At 44.6% G+C, this 20,567-nt stretch overlaps 1 protein-coding gene across 15 annotated transcripts in view; it reads left to right on the forward strand.

The window, feature by feature from the left end:
* The window catches only part of Ccser2 (coiled-coil serine rich protein 2), a 136,951-nt gene that overhangs the window by 92,313 nt on the left and 24,071 nt on the right, over positions 1 to 20,567 (forward strand). For 12 of the 15 annotated variants that reach the window (XM_063233713.1, XM_063233710.1, XM_063233712.1 and 9 more), the window contains 3 exons: positions 11,239 to 11,322; positions 14,725 to 14,811; positions 18,653 to 18,742. In XM_063233713.1, the coding sequence (XP_063089783.1) occupies positions 11,239 to 11,322; positions 14,725 to 14,811; positions 18,653 to 18,742 (261 nt within the window). The remainder of the gene's footprint in view (positions 1 to 11,238; positions 11,323 to 14,724; positions 14,812 to 18,652; positions 18,743 to 20,567) is intronic. The other 3 variants (XM_063233715.1, XM_063233720.1, XM_063233714.1) reach the window with 2 other exon arrangements.

Below are 20,567 nucleotides of genomic sequence, written 5' to 3' on the forward strand. Positions count from 1 at the left end.
CACTCGCCACAATGGCTTGGGCACTCGTCTGTGTTCCTATAAGCAGTTCATTCTTCTTTATTCATAGGTACCATTCCATGTTACATGTGTGTATCACAATTTTACTTTTTTTTTTTTTTTGTTTGTCTTTTTGGGACAGTGTTTCACTGTGCAGTTCAGGCTGGCCATGAACTCACTTTGTAGCCCAGTCTGGCCTTGAATTCACAGCGATCCTCCGGTGTCAGCCTTACAGGTGTGTGCCACCACACCCAGCTCACAGTTTTACTTTTGTTCATTTACCTGTTGACAGAAATTTGCGTTGCCTTCAGCTGTGGGATAATTGAAATGATACTGATGAAATATAGTAGGAGTGAGTAATTGTAAGAAATCAGAATAGACAATACAGGGCAGAGATTTGGGTTCAGAGCAGTTTTCTCCCTTGTGTGATGTTGGACAAATACTTAAATCATGACTCTCTTTCCTCTTGATAGAGAATAGAGTTTCTAATAAGCACCTATCCCAGGGCTATCTGAAGACTGCATAAGTTAATTCAGATAACATGTTAAGCACAGTGTTTAATATATATAAAGCAATTAATTGCCCCAAAAAGGTAGAAAAAAGCTAAAGAAGGAAGGAAAGGTAAAGAAAGTCATCACAACAAAAAGAACAATGTTAAAGAAAAGACAGGAACAGATGACCTTTACCAGTTTTTAGTTCTGAAAAGGTTGAGCCCTGCTGAGCCAGAGCAGGTCCTGGACTGCCCCAGACTCTCCCAAGGAGAGAACGGACACAGGAACCAGATTCCTGATGTGCTCATGGAGGCACTGTCCTTCCCAACAGCAACCACCTCATGCCCCCCCCTGCCCCAGTCCTTTCCTGCAAGCCAAGGATGTCACCCCAATGCTTAGTACAGGAGGGAGCTGCTGCTGCTGGTACACCAGGCACATTTTAGGACTTTCTAGTGACTACGCTAGGAAAGTTACTGATGTTTCTGGTAAATTACAGGCATCATACAGCACTGTTTGTTATGAAAAGATTAGTTAAGGGGTGCTTTGGAAGGTTCAGAATGCATTATAGGTATTTCCATTATTTCTTAGGGAAAATGCTCTTGACTGACAGCCAACTTGAGTGCAGCCAGCCCTGTGCTCAGGTTGAGGATGTTAGCTACAGTGTTACACTAACAGTGGTAATAATAGGACCAGCAGCTGCAGCATGGAGTTTGGGATTTGTGGGGTGCGGAAGGCAGCAGTCTTGCACAGTGTGAGCCCGCTGTGTCACATGTGGCAGGGGTACTTGTGCTACGAGGCGGCTGTTGTAAATGGGTGCAGCGCAGTTATGGAAATGCTGCTCTGTTGTGTTGGTGGGAGCCAGCGCACACTCTCGGCAAGGGGTTTGCTCAGAGGTGGTGCGGGGTGCGTTCGCTGAGCCGGCCTGATGTCTGTCTGCCAGCCACGCTTTCCTGGATACCTTGGATCTGGCAGTGATGTCAGAGTTTTTCAGAGTTTCTGGCTACGACTTGGTTTTTACTATTTTAGTTTTTCCTCCTCAATTTAAATTCATTTTAACAGATATATGAAAGCTGTAAAATTATGCATGTTTGTGGAGTGCCAGGTGATGCTTTGATATATACATACATTATAAAATCTTTAAATCAAGTTAAACATAGCTGTCTCCACAGTGTTTTCCATTCTTTATGATGAACACATTCGAGATCCTTTATTCTGTAGCTTCTTGAAACGTACAGACTTTGCATGACCTATGGTCACCCTCTTCTGTGCAGAAGCGCAGCGGCGCTTTTATCCCTGGCCATCCTTGAGTGGTCAGCCTCTCCCCAGACCCTACTCTCTCCCAGGTATTTGGGACTAAACAGTATTCCATTCTGAACATGTAGTGCATTTTCTCTGTCTCTTTTGTTGGGGAGCCCTGGTTTTGCCTTTGTCTCGGCCATAGTGAATAGTGCTGTAATAAATTCGGGAGTGCAGACATCTCTGGCATGGGTACCTCATCCCCTGGAATACATTCCCAGGAGGGGGTTTCTGGGATTTGCTGCACTTCTTATTTGTACCTTTTGTAGAACCTCACCCTGCTGTCCATGATGGGCTGAGTCCAGGTCCCCTTTTCTCCGTACCCTGGGGGCATGTGCCAGCTTCTGTCTTTCTGGTCACAGCCGTTGGTATGGAGTCTGGCGTTGCCTCGTCCTGGGCTTGTTTGCAGTCTCCAGTGGTCAGTGATGCTGAGTGTTCTGTCATGTGCTTGTTGGCCATTTACATTTTCTTTTGAGAACTGTGTGTTAAGCTCTGTTGTCCCTTAAGTAAAGTTATTATTTTGCTGTTTTTCGTTCCTTACATATGTGTTCTGGATATTAATCCCTTACTGTATTTATCATTGCAAATATTTTCTCTTGTTTTGTAGGTTGCTCACTTTGTTGTTGTTTGCTATATAGAAGAATTTAGCATGTTATAATCTAGTTTGTCTTTTTTTGCTTTTCTTTCCTATGCTTTTGGTATTTCTCTAAAAATTTCTTATGCATTCTGATGTCCAGAAACATGTTCCCTATGTTTTCTTTGGTAGTTTTCATAGGTTAAGATCTTACATTTAAGTCTTTAATTTAGAGTTGATTTTTGTAACTATTGAGAAGAGGGGACTAGTTTCATTGTCCTGCATTTAGTTATCTAATTTTCCCATCATGGTTTATTGAAAAGATTGTTTATAATGCATATTGCAAACATTTCTGAAAGTCAGTTAGCTGTAAATGTATGTTTTGATTTCTAAGCTCTATTCTGTAGCAATGGTCTGTGTATTTTTATGCCAATAGTATGCTGTTTTGGTGACTATAGGTTTGCTGTATATTTTAATACTATGTAATGTACTGCTTCTTGCTTTTGCTCAGTGCCTGATTAGTTGTGTGTGTGTGTGTGGTGTGTATGGTTCCGTACAAATTTTAAGGTTGATTTTTTTTTTTCTAATTCTGTTAACAGTGTCATCAGTACTTTGATAGAGATTGTGTGAACCTGTAGATTGCTTTGGGTGATGTTATTCACCGTGTCTAGATGCCCCCAAGCCTCATGTGATCATAGATGGCACTTTTCAGAGTTGACTGGATGCAGGGTGCAGCGCTGGAGTTAATGGTGTCCCGGTGTCAGGGACACATGGACAGACAGCAGACTGCTGTTGCTGTGTCCCCGCTTTGCTGCCTCCTCCTCTGGGGACCGGCTCTCCTCTGGGATGCCCTCTGCCAGGCCACCTGCCTTGGAGCCAGCAACAGTTGACAGTGAGCTGGAATAAATCTCTTCTCCTTTAACGCTGGGTGTCAGGTATTTGTCTCAGCAATGAGAGAATAAGTAAAACAGGTCACACAAAGAAAGTCAGAGTTTTTAATTGTTGGTGTTGTCACAGTTTCATTAGGTGTCTGTCGTCGTGTCTTGTGTCTAGATGCTCCCCCAAAAGCCTCGTGTGTCCAGAGGTGGGGCTTTTCGGAGGTGGCTGGATCTCGAGTGTGTGGCTCTGGAGTTGATTTGAGGTGCAGTGCTAGGATGGAGGGCACTAGGATTAAGGGTGAAGGTGCTGCCCACCCTAAGTAACCCGGAAAGGACATAAGGGACAGAAAGCTGGGGCTGTCCCTTGCTTGCTTTTGCTTTGCTGTCTTCTAGCTTTTGTAAACTGTTTCTCTTTTGCAATGCCCCGTCTTGTCGTGCCACCCTGCCTTGAAGCCAGCTAACTGGACTGAAGCCTCTGCACACTGTGAGCTAAATAAACCTTTTCCCCTTTGACTTTGGGTGTTGGGTATTTTGGCTCAGCAATGAGAACAAATTAAGACAGTGTCTCAAAAGCAAATTCCATTTACTTTAGTATTTATTTAGTAAGTGTTTTGTGTCATTTAGTATGCTTTATTAAGTATTGATTGAATACTAAGAATTGTGGCAGTAATGTAGAAAGAGAACATAATTTTTGTATTGTATCTAGTATATTAAAACTTCATGTTAAAACTGCTTTATGAATCCTGAGATGGTTTGTGAATCCTGAGATTAGTTTTATTTATCACGACTAGAATATTTGATAATGAAGAAAAACAGTATAAAACTATTGGAGGACATCACATCCAATAATGATAGATACTGTTTTACAGAAGTTGAGTATACCAATGTGTGTTCACATTGGTGTGTGTGTGTATGTGTGTGTATATATGTATGCCTGCATATTTACATATGTGTGTATGTGTACTTTGTTGTGATATAAAATGTATTTCTTATTGCATGTCATTCCCCAAATATCTTGTGCTACTATATAAACACAAGCAGAATTAAAATGTCAAGGCTGATAATTTCAAAGCTGGGATTTAAAATGTAAATAATGAAAATATCACTACACCAATAAAACATCAAACCAATAAATCTACTGAGTGATGTTTGTGGTATTTTAGAAAGAAACCTAAAAAGCTGTAGAAAAGTTTGATTTTCTAAAAGAAAAATAAAAAAGTAAAAAAATAAAAAAATATAAAGTTTTATTGATATTAAATGTGCTAATCAAGACAGCTAGTTTATAATGTAGGGGACATAAGAATATTGATAGTAAGAGTCGGAAAGTATGTGTCACCCAAGGATTGTGCAGCATAAGGGTCTGAGGTGTGTGATGTAAATCTGTAGCTCTTTCTAGTACTAGAACCATTTACAGATTTAAAAGATCAACCAGAATCACAGCGCTTTACTTTGGAGTTTCATCAAAATGACTCAAATGCAAAATGGAAGCATCACAGGGTGAGTTTCGTGTAAGAAAAGGATAAAAGAAGGGGGAAAGCTGTGTTTTAGAGGAGGATATAGTACCGACATGAACAGATGCCTGCGCCAGTGGGAAGGCGTGTGTGCCGAAGACTCAAATGTGAACCGCACAGCTGGATCCAGAGAGATTTTTGTACATGTTGAAGAAAACTTACGAACGTCGTGGAACCATTCTAAGTTTCTTATACTGTAGTAAATTCAGATGGCTTGAAGGGTTAAGTAATTTTTAAAAAAACGAACTGTGGAGAAGTTAGAAGTTACAGTTAGAAATTAAAAGTAAGATTTGTAAGTAGTAGAGACTTCCAGGAAGGGTGACACGCTTTACTCAGATACGTGCAGCCTGGCCCTAGGCAAATCACAGGATGTCCTCAGTCCCCAGGGCAGCCATGCAGCCACTCCGAGGCTGTCCTTGGGTGCACTGCAGGGCAGGCTCCACAGCGGTTCTTCCCTGTGCCTCCGAGTTGTCAGAAGGCCTGAGGAGGAGGCGGAAGAGGAGGAGGACAGTCTCTCCGCCCACCCTCCCGGCTGCCCTCTCTCCATTGTGTTGTAGCAGATCTTGAGACACAAGGCAGCTTAGTGACCTCACCAGTGACCCTGTCTGTGGGGCTGGGCAGCACAGCTCACCCCTGAGAGTCATTCCCGGGACCCATGTCTGTTGCAGCTGCTCTGGAACTCATAAGGCGGCCCCAGTTTTTGCAGAGCCGCAGAAGAACCATCTGGGTAAGATGGGATTTGGTGTCAGGTTTGTGAACAACTTAATATGTGGGAGATTTAGACTACCAGGACGACAGTTTGCCTTTGTACCTTCTTAAAAAGGAAAAGTGGCAGGTGGCCGCCAGTAGTTCCCTAAAGGACCGTAGCTGAGGAGCTGGGCGTCTGTGAGGCCCACTGATGGATGAACTGTGGCGTTCCGGTGCGTTGAGCATTGAGAAAGCCCCGCTGGAAGCCACAGAAGCTGCTGACACCCGGGGGGTGCTTGGCAGGCCAAGTGTGGACTGGCTCGCCTTCTGGCTGGTTGCTGTGCTGTTCGTAATGTTTTTGCTTCAGTGCGCTTGTTAAATGTCTATGCAAAATAGAATAGTGTCCAACGCTGGGCAGTGAACATCAGTGTCACCGACTTTGAGGAACCAGCAATACATTTGGGTTCTGGATTTTTTTTTTTTTTTTTTTGATGACAGATTTCAGAAAAGACATGAAGGCTGTCCTGCAGGATACGGATAGAGTTGATTATAGAATGATGGGGTGAGGGGCCTTCAAGCCTAGAAGGGGCCAGGCGCACTGAGCCAGGCCTGAGGGACACTTGGGTTGTCCCCGGGCCTCTCAGGCATAGCCTGAGAGGCTGCTCCTTTCCTTGCCGTGGAAGGTGGGCGGTGGTGACTTACCAGGTCCCCTTCACTCCAGGAGTGCGTGTCCTGGTAGTGTTTCTCTAACCATCACGCGGGTTCTCATAGCACTGAGGAAGGGGCCTGGCCCTCATCGGCGTGCTTGGAGAAGGCCACCCTCTCTTGAGCTCAAGTTTGGAACGGCAAGCTCCAGGGAGTTTTGTCCACAGCTAATGATTCAGGGAGGGAGCAGGGGAAGCGGCCCCAGCTCTGGCCCCCAGCCTAGCTCTTGGTATAAGTCATGTGAGCAGGGACAGGGCCTCTTTGGAAGAGAGTGCTGCCTGCTTTCTAGGGGTACCCCTTCCGACCCTAGGAGAAGCGTGGCTGAGGACGTTTGTTTCACCTGGCCACTTTCGTCTTGGTCAGGATCCAATAGAAAGCAGTGCACTGCTGAGTGAGTGCCCCGTTGATGTGAGTAAGGGACCTTTGGTAAACTCAGTTGGAGACCATGTTCAGGAGTCTGCAAAGCCCTTGGGCTTTGATGTAAATAAAAGCCTTTTTCCTCTTTGAGCTCCCAAATCTAGATTGCTGGTTCCTATTTTTATTTTTAAAAAAGGCACGATTTATTCACAGTATAGCAATAACTTACGCATTAATAATTCTTAGTTGTTGGGGGCAGTCTTACATATTTATGTTATTTCATGTTTTCTTTTAGTTTTCAGAATAGTAGTGTGGCCACTGGGCCTTCTGGTTTTGGTGGTCCTGGGATACAGCCAGGGCCTGGACCTGCCAGGCAGGCGCATCCCCGCCGAGCCCGTCCCGTTAGGTCTCCCTGAGCTGCAGTCGTCCGGGTCGTCCTCCCAGGTAACTGGGGCTCCAGATTGCGGCCCCACACCTGGCGTGGCGTTTCCTTTAACTGATAGCTGACCTTAGTACGGATAACCACGAACAGTGCTGTGTGATACCAGTTCTTTTGGAATGTGTTGATGATTCCTTTATGGCCTAGCGCCAGGGTTCCGCAGCGCTGTCTTAAAGGGCCAGAGAATAGACATTTTAGTCTCCCGAGGCAACTTAAAATTGAAGCTGTTACGCAGACATGTAAAAGCCTTTCAGTGCAGCCACTTAATGTGAAATCCAGTTTTAATTGTGGGCTGTAGTGAAGAAGGATGCTGGCCAGACGTCCTGGCACACTCTGGTTTGCCGGCATGGTGAATTTTGGTACCAGTTCTGTTTCTGGAGCTAACAGAGTTAGTTATGTCAGTGAACGAAGTCAGTGGAAACCCTGGACCTCTACACTGTGGTCGCTGCTGTTTCAGGGTTAGTTTCCTAGATGCCCGGTGTGAGGTGGGCACTGTGCTCATAGTGTACTGGAGGTGGGTACTCTCCACCCGTCAGTGATACTTCTGTTTGCAGTTTTCTGTTCCTTTGTTAACGGGCAAGCATTCTACTCTTAAAGTCATATATGTGTGTGTGTGTGTGTGTGTGTGTGTGTGTGTGTGTGTGTGTGTATAAATATATATATATATTTATACACACACACACATACATACAAATTATATATGTAAATTGATCAGTTGATTTGGCACATCAGGGAAATCTTGACTCAGCCTGAGGACACAAGGATTGTCTGTATTCAAGGCATTTTGAAGTTTTAGTTTAAAGTCTAGGTCACTGTCAGTTTTAAGTCTTCGCATATGGTATGAGTGATGGGTACCATTTACCCTGTTGCACTGGTGTGAACTTTCTAGCAGTGATTCTGAAAAGACTGTGCTTCCTCTATTAAGTTGTCTTTATGGTTTGTTTTAAAGTCTAACTATAAAGGTGCAGGATGCTTTTGAATTTCCTTGTTTCTTTGGCCTTTGTTTATCTTATGGTGATACCATACTGTCTGAGTTGCTGGAGGTTCATACAGTTGGCTTAAAATGTGAACTTACTGGATGACTTTTCAAATTTGTTTTCAAAATAGTTTCATTATTTTAATTCTTTTGCCTTTCCACGTAAATGTTAGAAGCAACTTTTCTCTTTTTCCAAAAATATTCTGCTGGGATTTTGACTGACAGGATTGTGAATTTGTAGTTGAATTTGAAACAGACTGATATTATAACTATATTAAATCCTTTAATTCATCAATATTGAATCTGTTAGTTCATGAACAGAGGATAACTCTCCATTTCTTTTTTTCTGATTTCTTTCACATACATATGTGTCTTTTTTGATGAACTTTTAACTATATTTTCTCTATTTTTAAAATTTTGATTTTGATCTTTTTTTCTTGAATTTTCTGTTTTGTTTGGATTTTGGTTTGTAAATGTTAGTTCTTTGCCATAAGAAATAATAAATATTATTATTTTAGTTTTTTGAGGCAAGGTTTTGCTATGTAGTTCGGGCTGTCTTTGAACTCACTGTGTAGCCTACTAGGCTGACCTTGAACTTGGGGCAGTCCTGCTGCCTCAGCTTCCCGAGTGCTGTGCTCCCAGGGTCCCAGTGGGTTGCCCAGGAGCCCACCTCTCAGAGGAAGTTGTATAAAGAGCAGACTCATGGGGCGGGTACAGCTTGGGTCAAAATTATGATCCACCAATAAGACTGTAGTACAGTCGCTTAGGTAATACTGACCCAGCGGTAGCAGGGCAGCGAGTGACCTCAGGAGCCCTGACAGTCTTGTCTGATCTCAGCAGTCCTCTGGTCCAGGTCTTACGAGGTGGGAGAGGGCGGTCCAGGCCTAATGAGACAGTGGGAAATCTCCAAAGGGTGACTCCTTTTATTGGTTTCCAGTTCATGCTCTTGTGTACTTTGTGTGTTTTCAGTTACTTTAAAGCGAGACTCTGGAACCCGAGGGTGCGTGTCTTTCAGCACCCATCCATTCTTTCCTCGCCCTCTTTTGGGACTCCCTGGTGTGAAAGCAAGCTCTCTTGGGTGATTGTCCCTGGAGGCTCCCGACCACGCTGTTGATGTTAGCTCCTTGCCAGTGTTTTTCTCATCGTACAGGATGATTTCTGCTGATGTGTCTCAGGTTCACTCTGACATCTCCAATGCTGGTATTTACTTACTTCTGGTCTTTTTGAGTCAAGATCTCATTGCAGACTTCAGGACAGCCTTGAACTCACTGTGTAGCCCAAACCAGCCTTGAACTCCATGGGCCTCCTGCCTCAGCCTCCCTAGTGCTGGGAGCGTGTGAGCGTAAGAGGTGTGTGACCACACCCAGCTCACAAATTCTGGTACTTAGCCCTTTGTGCACATTGAAAGTGTTGGGCTATTTTTACTTTATGTAGTCTCTGTCTTTGATGAGACGTTTTCTTCTGTTTACATCAAGAATTTGAGTGAACTTTGCTTTTGGCGAGTTTTCATGCTAGCTCTACCAGTAAAGTCTTTTCCAGGTGTGTCATTTGGCGTTGGTGTCTGAGTGGGTTGAGATTTTGCCTTTTGTTTATATGCTGAGTAATTCTGGATTATACTTTATGTACTTAAACATTGTATAATGAGAGTCTTGATTTGTGTAGACCCTAGGAAAGCCTGTTTTTCTTTCTTTCTTAAACTAGGCTAACGGTCTGGTTATATTGTCCTTCAGTGTCAGTTCTGCTTTCAGAGTCATTCAGTCTCCAGATCTATCCTGAGTGCATACTAGAGACTAGTTTAAGACTTGGCTGGTGGTTTTAGATTAGTTCTTGGTTTATTTTATAGCCTTTGATGTGCTGCTTAGGCTGCTTGGATCCAATCTGGGAATTTACATGAGCTTACAAAGTGGGGTCGCTGTCCTGAGTTCCTGGCATTTTGCGGTGTCCCGGGTGTTTCCTGCTCTGCTGGCTCCACCTGAAATCAAGGTGTTTCCTTCTCCTCCCTCGCACCTGTGCAAGCTCCGCTCCCGGAAGTCCTGCTGTGCAGCTGTCGGAGGGCCTTGAGATACCTGGACTTCAGGCAGAGTTCCGGTTCTCCGTTCACACCTGCCTGTATATCGGGTGGCCCTTTATTTCTGTGTGGTTCATTAATAACAGATGATAAAAGTCTCCCCCTTTTTCCTTCTTGTTCTTTTATTACATTAAACAACAACAACAGAACGAAAAGAGAAGTTCTGAGAACATTTCCTGTCTGCTGGGATCCTGCCTCTCCTCTCAAGCCACAGTCTTTCCTTACACAGCACGTTAAAAATGTAATTTGCTGGCTGGCAGCTTAGCCGATGCCAGGTCGCCACACTCAGTGTTGCCTCTCGGGCTTTCCTCGGGTCCATCCTTGGAGATTCTGGTCCAGCGGCTGCGTGGTACAGTGAATGAAGGGGACAGTTAGTGGATGCTCACTCTGCTGTTGCACACACGCCAGTGTCGGCGCAGGGTCCTGTCCAGGTGTAGCAGGACGCACCTGGCCTGTGTGCTCTGCGGAGGCGCTGGTTCTGCGGGTGTCACCATAGCGCTGCCTTGATCGGCTGCTCAGACCCTCGCTGCTCCAGGCAGAGTCCACCGTGGCCCTCCTTCCTTGAGGTGGTGTATCTGAATCAGTGGCCATTTTGTAGAACATGGTATTATCTTCATGTTTGATCAAGTGTAAGGCCAAATGCTTTGTATTTTCACCTGTGCTTTTGAGGTGTGACATAGCAGTTGTAACATGCCTAAGGTGCCTAGTCGTAAGTGTGGGACTTGAGCTGCTCCTAAGCGTGTTTCTGTGACCGCTGGCAGTCAGGACCTAGCAGGCTTCCTGCTCCCTCCTCGTGCCTGAGGCTCCTTCCCAGCCAGAGAGCTGCGCTCCCAGTCGGTGTCCTGATCTCCGTGCTGTTGACTCGTGTCCTGTCTCCGTGCTTCCTATGAAAGTAGGCCTGTGGTACAGTGTCAGGTAGTTAGTATTTTTAATCAAACAATTTTTGCAGTGTCTCCTGCTGAATGATTTATATTACACTGCTTTATACTAAAGCACGTCTAAACCCAAGCAGATCCCACTGACGGTCATTTTGCACTTTTCTTAGCTGCGGTAACCTGCGGGCCTTAAAACTTTTCTCACACCTCCAGCTCTGAAGCCTCCGGCTGTGTCCTTTGCCTGCTCACTCAGCGGCCGTCTCCACAGCTTGCTCCCGCCTCCCTCCCTCCTCGGCCTTTCTGTGGAAGCCTGTGCTGCCCTTTGCTCCTGGGGGGCTGGGGGCTGGATGCCTGCGTTCACTTGGTGTCCTTCTTTTCTGACAGCATGATGGAAGTGGGTCAGTGCACGACGTCCAGCTGTCCTTGCCCTCCAGTCCGGAACCAGAAGAAGCTGACGAGGCATACAAGGTATGCTTGCACAGTGATGCTGGCGAGCTAGGGTCCCTATTATTCCAGTAATAAAGTATGATAATTAAAATACTGACTGACCTTTGCTGGCTGAGAAGGTCAGATTCGCTCTTAATGTTTGCTTCTTTTTAAATTGTGATATTCCAGTGACAGCTGTAGTTTGTGTTTATCAGTTGTATGATAATTTGTCCCTGTTGCTCTTGGTTTTTATGTTACTAGTAAATGAGTAACAGCCCTTAAACTATGGCTACCAGTAAAATTTAAAAAAGAAGGTAATGCTTTTCAAGTACAAGCACAGCATTAGGGAAATACACTGATTTTAATGAGATTATTTTTTTTCATGTTTAAATATATACTTAGAGAATTCAGATATACTTTTAAATGTTTAAAAATTTGTTCATACTTGTTTGTAGTGCATAAAGTTTTCATTTCTTATGAAGAGTTCTATTTTAATGAGTAGCTAGAAGTTTTTAAATCTGTATATAAATAAACCTCAGTGACTCGCTGGGAGTACACTGTGTAGAACGGGCCAAGTGGGGCTCCGCAGAGCATTCACCTCCTTACCTCCTCCTCATGGCTTTTGCATGTGGTGGCTCTTCTGTCCTTCCTGGCACTGAGCGCTTCTCTGCTGGGGGTGTAATGGTCGGCCACACCCTGAGGTCTAGACCAGCGCTTTTCTGAAAAGGTTTCACATGCATACCCGTTTGAGAACTAGTGATCTAATGATCTCCCAGGCTGTCTTAGTTTTTAACTTTATGGCTGGCATATTTTTTTAAAAAATTAACCTTTTTTCCTCAGTTTTTTTGTGAAAGCATTTTTTAAAATAGAAAAAATGCAACTTTTTGTGCCACTACTGTGTTCACTGTTTCCCATGTTTCTTTGTGTCTTGTGTATACATTTACTGTTACGCGGTAGACATAGTGCTGCTCGGGGTTTGTTTCTTGCCCCTGCGCTCTCTCCTTCCAGCCCAGCACTCCGCATTCTTCCTCCTCTTCGCTCAGGTCTGTTCTCCCAGACCGGACAGGTGCGGGACTCCTCCCGCCTTCCTTTCCCGGGTGCTTAGCAGCACAGAGTGGTGACCCTGGGCCCGCCTCGCCCGCCCCACCCGTCCTCGTGTTTCTCCCCTTCCTGGGGGAAACACTGATGTTTCCCAGCCCTGATGGCTGCAGGCTCCGTGCTCAGCGGGCACACTTCTGGCCCCGCATGGAGCCTGTGCTCCTCCAGCAGAGCCGGATTCCCATGGGCTTCAGGTGCGGACTTCGCCTCTCCCAGTCCTGCTCTTCCATCCTGCTCGTGGGCGAAGCAGCCTCTGGGCTCTGGATGCCGCCCCTTTGTGCCCGTAGTTCTGCTGCTGCTTAGGGGCTCGCTGCCTCCACATAGGTCTTTCTCATCCATCTTTAGGAGCTGCTTGCCCCCTCTTTTTCATCATCAGTGTGCACATTTGTAGGGTTCAGACCCCTGAATCCATTCAGTCAGGCTTTCTCCGGACTCCCCTTCAGCCTGTTCACTTCCTGGGCAGCCTGGAGAAGTGGACGTCTGCAGACGTTAGGCACAACCTTCACCTGCAAAGCTTCGTCCTTTGGCTTTGGGTCACTTCTGGAATCCTTCGTAATCTAAACGTTTCCCTTAATTTTCTTTGTGGGTTTCTACTCTTCCTTCAGTATTAGATATATATTTTCAGTCCAGTCCTCTTTTTTTTTTTGGACTGGGGATTGAATTTAGACCTTGTGCTTGCCAGGCAGGCGCTTATGCCACTGAGCTAAATCCCCAGTCCCAAACGTTTTGTGTGTGTGTGTCCCCGTGTGTCTGTGTATCTGTGTGTGTATTATTATTATTTATTTGTTTTTGGTACCAAGGATCAAACTCATGACCTCGCGCTTGCCAGGCAGGTGGTTATGCCACTGAGCTAAATCCCCGGCCCTAGTCCAGTCCTCTTTGAACTTACACTGTTATGATTTCAATTATGATAGACACTGATAATGTCTGAAGTTTCTCTTTTTCATTCATGGTGCTCCAGTTGCCCATTTTGCCACCCGCAGTTCTCTCCAACGGGTCTTTAAAACTCGCATGGACTCCTCCTCAGACATAGCTGTGTGACTCTGTGCATTTGTTTTGGTGGTGCAGTCGTTCACCACATCTCTCAGACTAGAAGTCAGATGTCCCTCGGCATTCCCGGTGCTGTCTCTGACATCAGTGCACTTCCCTAGTCTCTCAGCCTTGACCCTTCTCCATCTTTGTAATTCTTGTGGGTCATATTGCTACTCCATTTGAAATATTACAGTGTCTTGGTAATAACTTTGTAGTAAAGTTTTGCCCTCCAGGCAGTTGTCAGTGCATCTCATGCAAATCTGTCACTCCCTGACCAGAGTCTTGCCGAAGACCTCACTGTCCTCCATGATTCGACCTTTGCCCATGTTGGTAGGCAAATCACTTTCTGCTATTCATTTACCATAGCCTTTGTGCTGTGATGTCAGTGTTTGTTGTGGTCCAGAGGTGTTGGGCTTGTCCTCACATCTGCACTGTGTGACAGGTCGCCTCTCTTATTGTGAGGTGCAAACCTTCTGGGGATCTTTAAGACCCCCTGCAGTCAGTCACTGCCTGAAGTGTCTGCATAGCCAGTTTTACATGTGAAGTCCATTGTGCAGTGCTCGCCGCCCGCTCAGTGCTGTGTGCCTGTTGGCTGTTTCTGTTTTTAGTTCTTGGTGTTTTGACTGCACTTCTGGACCTCTTCCTGCAGCACTGGCAGAGCTCAGCCGTGCGCACGTGAATGATGTGTGCGTCCCGTTGCATCAGGTTACTGCGTTACATTTCAGTTGCCCCCATATGTCTTTTGAAGACTTGTAAGCTCTCATGTATCTTGTAGAATTTGTCAGACTTGGAACTATGTCTTTGGCGTGGCTTTCTGTAAGTGGGAAACTGTTTCAAAGGGTACAGACATTGTTAGAGGACTCTGCCGCTCGCTCGTGTGCCCAGGAGGGTAAATGCTGTGCCTGATGGTGCTCCATGTTTCTGTCTGTGCTCATCACGTCAGATACTTCCCCTTGTTTAGTATTTGTAGCACACATCTTCATAGTTTTTCAACAGGTCAACCAGGACATTTTACTAACTATGTAAGAGGTAGCTGTGTTGGGACGTTGAAAATAATCTTTCTTTTAGGTCATGTTTGTAGTACACGTGAAGTACAAATGCTTCATCATCAAATGCCTGGACAGCAGAAAGTGCTCAGGTGTGCTCACACTTAGGCACTCACTGAACGTCAGGTGTCCCTCCAGGGGCTTTCCTTGTTCACCTGTCAGCTCCACCAGATGGTGGGCTAGAGAGAGGGTTTTCACTGGGTCTTTAGCTTATTTAAAGCTTCTCATTAGGGTATTTTAAATAACAGTTTAAATTTGTGCATTTCAGACCGAAGATTTATTAAATGAAATAAAACAGCTTAAAGATGAAATAAAGAAAAAAGATGAAAAAATTCAACTATTAGAACATCAACTTGTAAGTATTATACAGTAGGATATGAAATGGAAGCTTTTCAATCTTTTTTTTTGCTTTTTATAAGACTCTGAACTAGAATTAAGAATTTGTCTTACTTTTGACTACTCAAATTGCATGATTAGGTTTACATTATATACTCTAATAGAACTACATGATTTAACTGTCAATCTAAATGTCATGTATTCAATGTGAAAAATTCTTCATTGGTCCATTTTCAGTGATTCCCATTTTGGGGGTTCAAAATTCAGTACTTTACATTCATTGATGAATGTAAATGGCACCAGATAGCTTTGAGAACAGGACATTCTCTCTCTCTCTCTCTTTCTCTCTCTTGGAGCAGAGTGGCACTGGGTGTCTGAGGCTGCAGGGCAGGTGAAGACAGTGTTCCTTTGCTCTGGATGATGTTGAGAGATTTCTCAGCATCAGCTCTGAATCTTTGTGCTTCTGTCACTGTTACAGCTTCAAATGTTAGTCCCATATGAAAGCAATCTATCTATAGTGACTTGAAGCAATTGTAACTTAGATTGCAAAAATACAAAAGGTATAAATGAATGGAAATCAGAAACCATATTTTTTTTGATTTGGTTCCAGAGCAGCTCACCCGTGTGAAATACTAGCTCACTCAGGTTTGCTGTTCTGACCCTTGGAGTCACAAGGGCAGATCACAGACCCCACCTCATGGCAAGTGGAACACACAGACCAGTTACTGTGAATAAAGGCACAGAAAACATTTCAGAACCCAAAGAAAGAGCAGACTAATGCTGCAAACTGAGGTTCTACCACATGCACAGTTTTCTGGAGAACAATAAGACCCAGTGTTTATCTTCAGAGCTGGAGATCAGATCCCAGCCAGTTTCCAGGGGAAGGAAAGAGATGACCTTCAGGACGCACACTTCCCAGCAGAGGTTAGAGAACTCGCATGGGCAGCAGTGTTGCTCTGTGAAGTGAGTGTCGTGTTAGATGAGTTTTAAGGCCCAGAGTTTTTGTGTGTTGTTTATAACGAGGAGTCAGAAGTCATTCGGAAAGGTTGTAACAGTGGAAAGTTTAGTTAGGAAACTATAAAGAATCGTATGATCAAATCAAGAAAATTTAAAGATAGAAATTTCGGAAAGTAGAGAGATAGGTAGCAACATTTTTTCACTGACATTGTTAAAATTTCCCTCCTCTTTATTGTGTGTTTATCTTTTTTTTCTTTTTATCTCCAACTAACTTTTTTAAAATGGGGAAAGCAACCAGGAGAGCCATAGACAGGACTGAGGGCTTCTCTGGAACTAGCAAGAGGGCTCCTTCCGGGTTAATAAGCTGAATGCTGTTGGCCGTGCCCTTGTTGGTCCAGGGCTTTATCCCCAGTGAAAAGGGTTGTCTGGTCAGATTCCCTTCCAGGGTAGCCTTCTTTGCTTTGTTTATATTGTTTTAAAATATGTGTTACCACAAATTTGTATTCGTATGAAAACTTCCACGAAAATACTAAAACGTTGAATTCATAGTCTGTGTTAAATGCATTGATAAAAAATCAGATTACAGTGCTCTGAGAATTTAACTGAAAAGTATAGAGGTTTGAACCTTACTTGAAAGTGTCAAGACTACTTGGTAATTTTTGCCTCATCACATTAGTTAAATAGTTCATTTAAATACATTGGCTTGTTGAGTTCTCAGAATAATCTTGTGACATTGGTAGTGTAGAATTTTTCTTTCAGGACACTGAAAGTGGGATTCCAGTAATATAAACTTAGATAATTTGTAAAATTGTAAATGATTCGGAGCTTGGCTTTGAAACTTCGTATCCGTGTTCCCTAAGGCAAACTATGAAGCTTCTCTTAACCCTTTCTCTAAATGGAAAGTAGTAAGAGTAATCCTGGTCGTGCAGGGTTATAATGGGATGGGAGCTGCATGGTGCCTGCCCTGGATACGTGCTGGTCTCTTCTGTCAAATGGGTTGCTGTAAGCCACCTAGTATAAATTAATACGTGTCTTACAGTGCTTTCAGTTTCTAGTAAAAGTCCCTAACTGAGAGTGACACTACAGAAACCAGATGTGGTGGTATGTGCCGAAAGGGACGGCACCCCGAGAGGCTGAGGCAAGAGCACCACAAGTCTGAACTACCCCGGGCAGCTCAGTGAGACCCTGTCTAAAAATTTAAAAACTGTAAAGTGGCAGATAATGTAACTCAGTGCAAAGCTCCTGCACTTGATCCCTTGTAGTGTGCTCAGGTAACAAGGAATATATCAGTGCTCCGTTTCCGTGGCTGCTTTTGGTCTTTTGGTTCATGGGAAAGTTCTAGGCTGGCTGTTCTGGAATCATTTTGGGTGCTTTGTCAGTAGTTACAAGATGTCTGCTATAGTTTGTGGTGCCATTCTCTCATACAGAATTATTAAAGGTTAGAATAAAGGACTTCTTTTCTTGAGTTACCTACTTTTAAAACAAGGATCACTGTCTTGGAAATACCCCAGACTTCTCCTGTGTTTACTGGCTAGATTTGGGTTACTTATGCTTTCCTAGACACAGAGCTTGGTGCAGATTTACCACATCTAGGTTTCTAGGACGAGAGACAGGACACACTCTCCTAACTAAGGGACCGCACAGAAAGGGAGCATCTGTACACATGCGTGGGTATGACAGCAGTGAAGGCCATTATTCAGAGAGGGGACATTCGCGGAGTCATCTTAGTCATTTTGTATCTGTTGAGATGTCCATGAAAACTAGACTGTCCAAACGATGGAAAGTTGAAATACTTGCTGTACTGTTTCCCCTGTATTAACACATACACCACAGAAAGAGTATTTCTGGGATTCCTGTAGTCAAAAAGGACTAAGTAATGTGCTTGCTTTGCAGTAAGTGTTTTATATTTTCTCTGCATAAGTTGAGTCCTATTACAGTGCCTTTTAAGAGACACTCAGGTTGACTTCCTTGTGTAGTACATTTTGTTTCAATGACTGTCCCACTTCTTAGGGATAGGAAAACATGTGTTTCATAGTTTTTTCCCTTTTAATTATGTTTTGTTTTGTATAAAGAAATTGGTCTGATCTAATAGGAACTACTTCCTGAAAAAGAATGTGGAGTATCTTTAAGGTGGAAACGTAACCAGGAATTTCGTAGTTTTCTTACAGGGAAGTGTTATGTCTGTGGTGGATTGTTTATCAAATACTGTCACTCAGGGGAAATTCTCATCGTCGTCTTTGCTCTCTTTCGAGTCCCAGGCTTGTACACTAGGTGCATGTGCTCGTGTAAGTGTGTGCTTTGAGTAGAATGAGGTCTGGAGAATGTTTGCGAATTGAAATGGCCCGAAACGATAGGGTCTTTGTCCTAGGGCAAGGACCTTCCGAATGCTCCAGTCCAGTAGGGCCTTACGTCGTTGAAGATTGCATGGCGTTGTGTGGGGGCCCCTGAGAGTGTGGACTGTGGCTGTCTGACCACCAGGAGAGCCCATCCAGCATGCACTTAAGAAGCCGGGTGGGAATGACGGTGACGCTGCCGTGATTCAGGAGAAGTGTCGGTATTGTTGTATTCTATGTCCGTGAACTTAGTACTGTATGTATGTATATACATCAAATCATATATATTGTGTTTCATGAACAGATTAAGACATTTCCAGGGCAGTCTGTCTTATTTAAAATCCCAGCCTTACCGGCCTGCTTACACACCCAGTCCGTGAATAAGATGCAGACAGCTTTACAGACCTTGATGTTGCTAGAGATACTAGCGTTATACAAGTAGCCAGAACTGGGTTGCAGTGTGTGATCTTTTTGTTGGTTTGGATTTGCATAACCTAGGAAGCCCACTCATTACTTTTGTTTGTATGTGCACAGTTAAATCAGTGTAAAAATCTGTGTCTTTTTTTTCAGGCAACCCGGTGTAACTGCCACCAAAAGTCAAAAGAGGAAAAATGCACATACGCTGATAAATACACCCAAACACCCTGGAGAAGGATCCCTGTGAGTAACATTTTCTTATCCTGCTTTCAGGTCATTGCTATTGTGAAGTTTTGTTCTGCCCTCTGACTCTAATCACTAATGATTTTGAACCTGTCATGGCTGAGCTGTTTCTCATGGCTGTCAGGTGTTTCTGTGCTTTCTACAGCTCCTCTTGTGTGTCCTTTATAAGCGAATGTGCGCCTAATAGCTTTCCATTCTGCACACCGCAGCCCGTTTTGAGTGTCTTCTCTCCTCTCACTGCATGCTTTTATGAGAGTAGTGTGTGCACCCAGCCTGAAAGGACAGAAGCCCAGCGCTCGGTCATGCCGCTTCAGCAGCTCTTGACACTTGGAAGGTATACACAGTCACGCCGTTCTGTTGTTTGAGGTTCTTGCAAATGATCTATGATTGTAATTACTAATGTGGATAATATTAGGCACTATTAATGCATGAGGGCATAGCTAGAGAAGGTTGTGTTTTATGTAGAATTAGGCTATTGTTTTTTCTAAACAGTAGAAAAATACTTTTCTTTAAATAGTGTGTCTCAGAACATTTTTAGTACTGAAAATACTCCGACCGTCATTTAACCTGAATTCCTCGGCCCCCAGCTCAGGAGGTCCCTGTGCCTGAGGGTCACCGTGTGCCTGCCAGCCATCGTTAGCCCTTTACGGGAGGTCGGGTAGCGGGAGTTACTAGTAGGGTGCCTGGTCAGCCAACCTCAGCTCTGCTGTCACCTTGGAGCATCGGGAACCACAGTGATGCAAAGGAGCAGGGAAATGCATGGCTTACTGTTGGGCTTTAACGTCTGTAGAATAGTTATTCTCCTGTGCTGCCTGTAAAGTATGATGGCAAACACGAACTTACTGATGAAAGTTTGATCGTTGCTCATCTGAGAGGTACTAGACTCTTACCAAAGTAAACATGAGGGATTGGGAACGTGTGTAGACGCGTAAGGAATTTCCCCTTGTGGGCACTTTGGAGGAATTAGTGATGCACTGATCGCACTGCTGTAAGTTCCCTGAAGGTTAGGATTGGAGGGAGCTCGGTGAGGAAGGTGCGGGTGGGGTTTGAATCCCAGAAAGCAAGGACATCAACAGACTGAGTTGCAAAACGAAAGCTTGTGCCCTCCCTAAAGTGGACTTTCGGGCTTCCCAGGTGTTTCCTGCCAACCCACAGAGCTGTCTGGCTTTAGCAGCCTGCCGACTAGATGGGCGATCCCTGTGAGCATGCCAGGCTCCACGCTGCCCTCTTCATGGAAGTTTGTGCTTCAAGGCGTTCTCTCTGGCTCCCTCAGCCTCCCCGCCTCCCCACTAGGCACGGCAGCTCATGCAGAGCAAGCCCAGTGTGCTCTGTGTTGATTCCTAGCTTAGTTTTGGGTGGCTCGGGGTCAGCGTTTCCACCCTAGCACACCTAACATACCCGGGCTTGAGCCTTTCCTGTTATCCTTCCTGGGACGATCGCCTGGCTGTAGATAAAGTACCAGAATCTAGGGATGTTAGTGACCGGCTAACATTTCTGTAGTAAGTAAGTGCCCGAGCTGGCACTGTAATTTAGGACTGCTGGTTCTAGGTTTCTTGTTCTGAAGCATACCGAGGAGCCTGGCAGGCTTTGTGGGTTAGAGTGGGAAGGATCCCTCGGGGAAGAAATAGAGCGAGCAGAGGCCAGAGGTGGAAGGGACAGGAAGGCCGCCAGTATGTGACTGCGGCCGAACACGCTGTGTGTTCAAGCACAGTGGAGTTAGTGATGAAATTCGTTTAGCGTGGCATCGAACATTTAATGTGGGAATTACTGTGGAAGTTTGACTGAGTCTTATTTATTCAGTTATAAATAAATAAATAAATAAATA

Source organism: Cavia porcellus, unplaced genomic scaffold (assembly GCF_034190915.1).
Source record: "Cavia porcellus strain 051 isolate PalLab524CR breed Dunkin Hartley unplaced genomic scaffold, mCavPor4.1 scaffold_23, whole genome shotgun sequence".
NCBI lineage: Eukaryota > Metazoa > Chordata > Mammalia > Rodentia > Caviidae > Cavia > Cavia porcellus.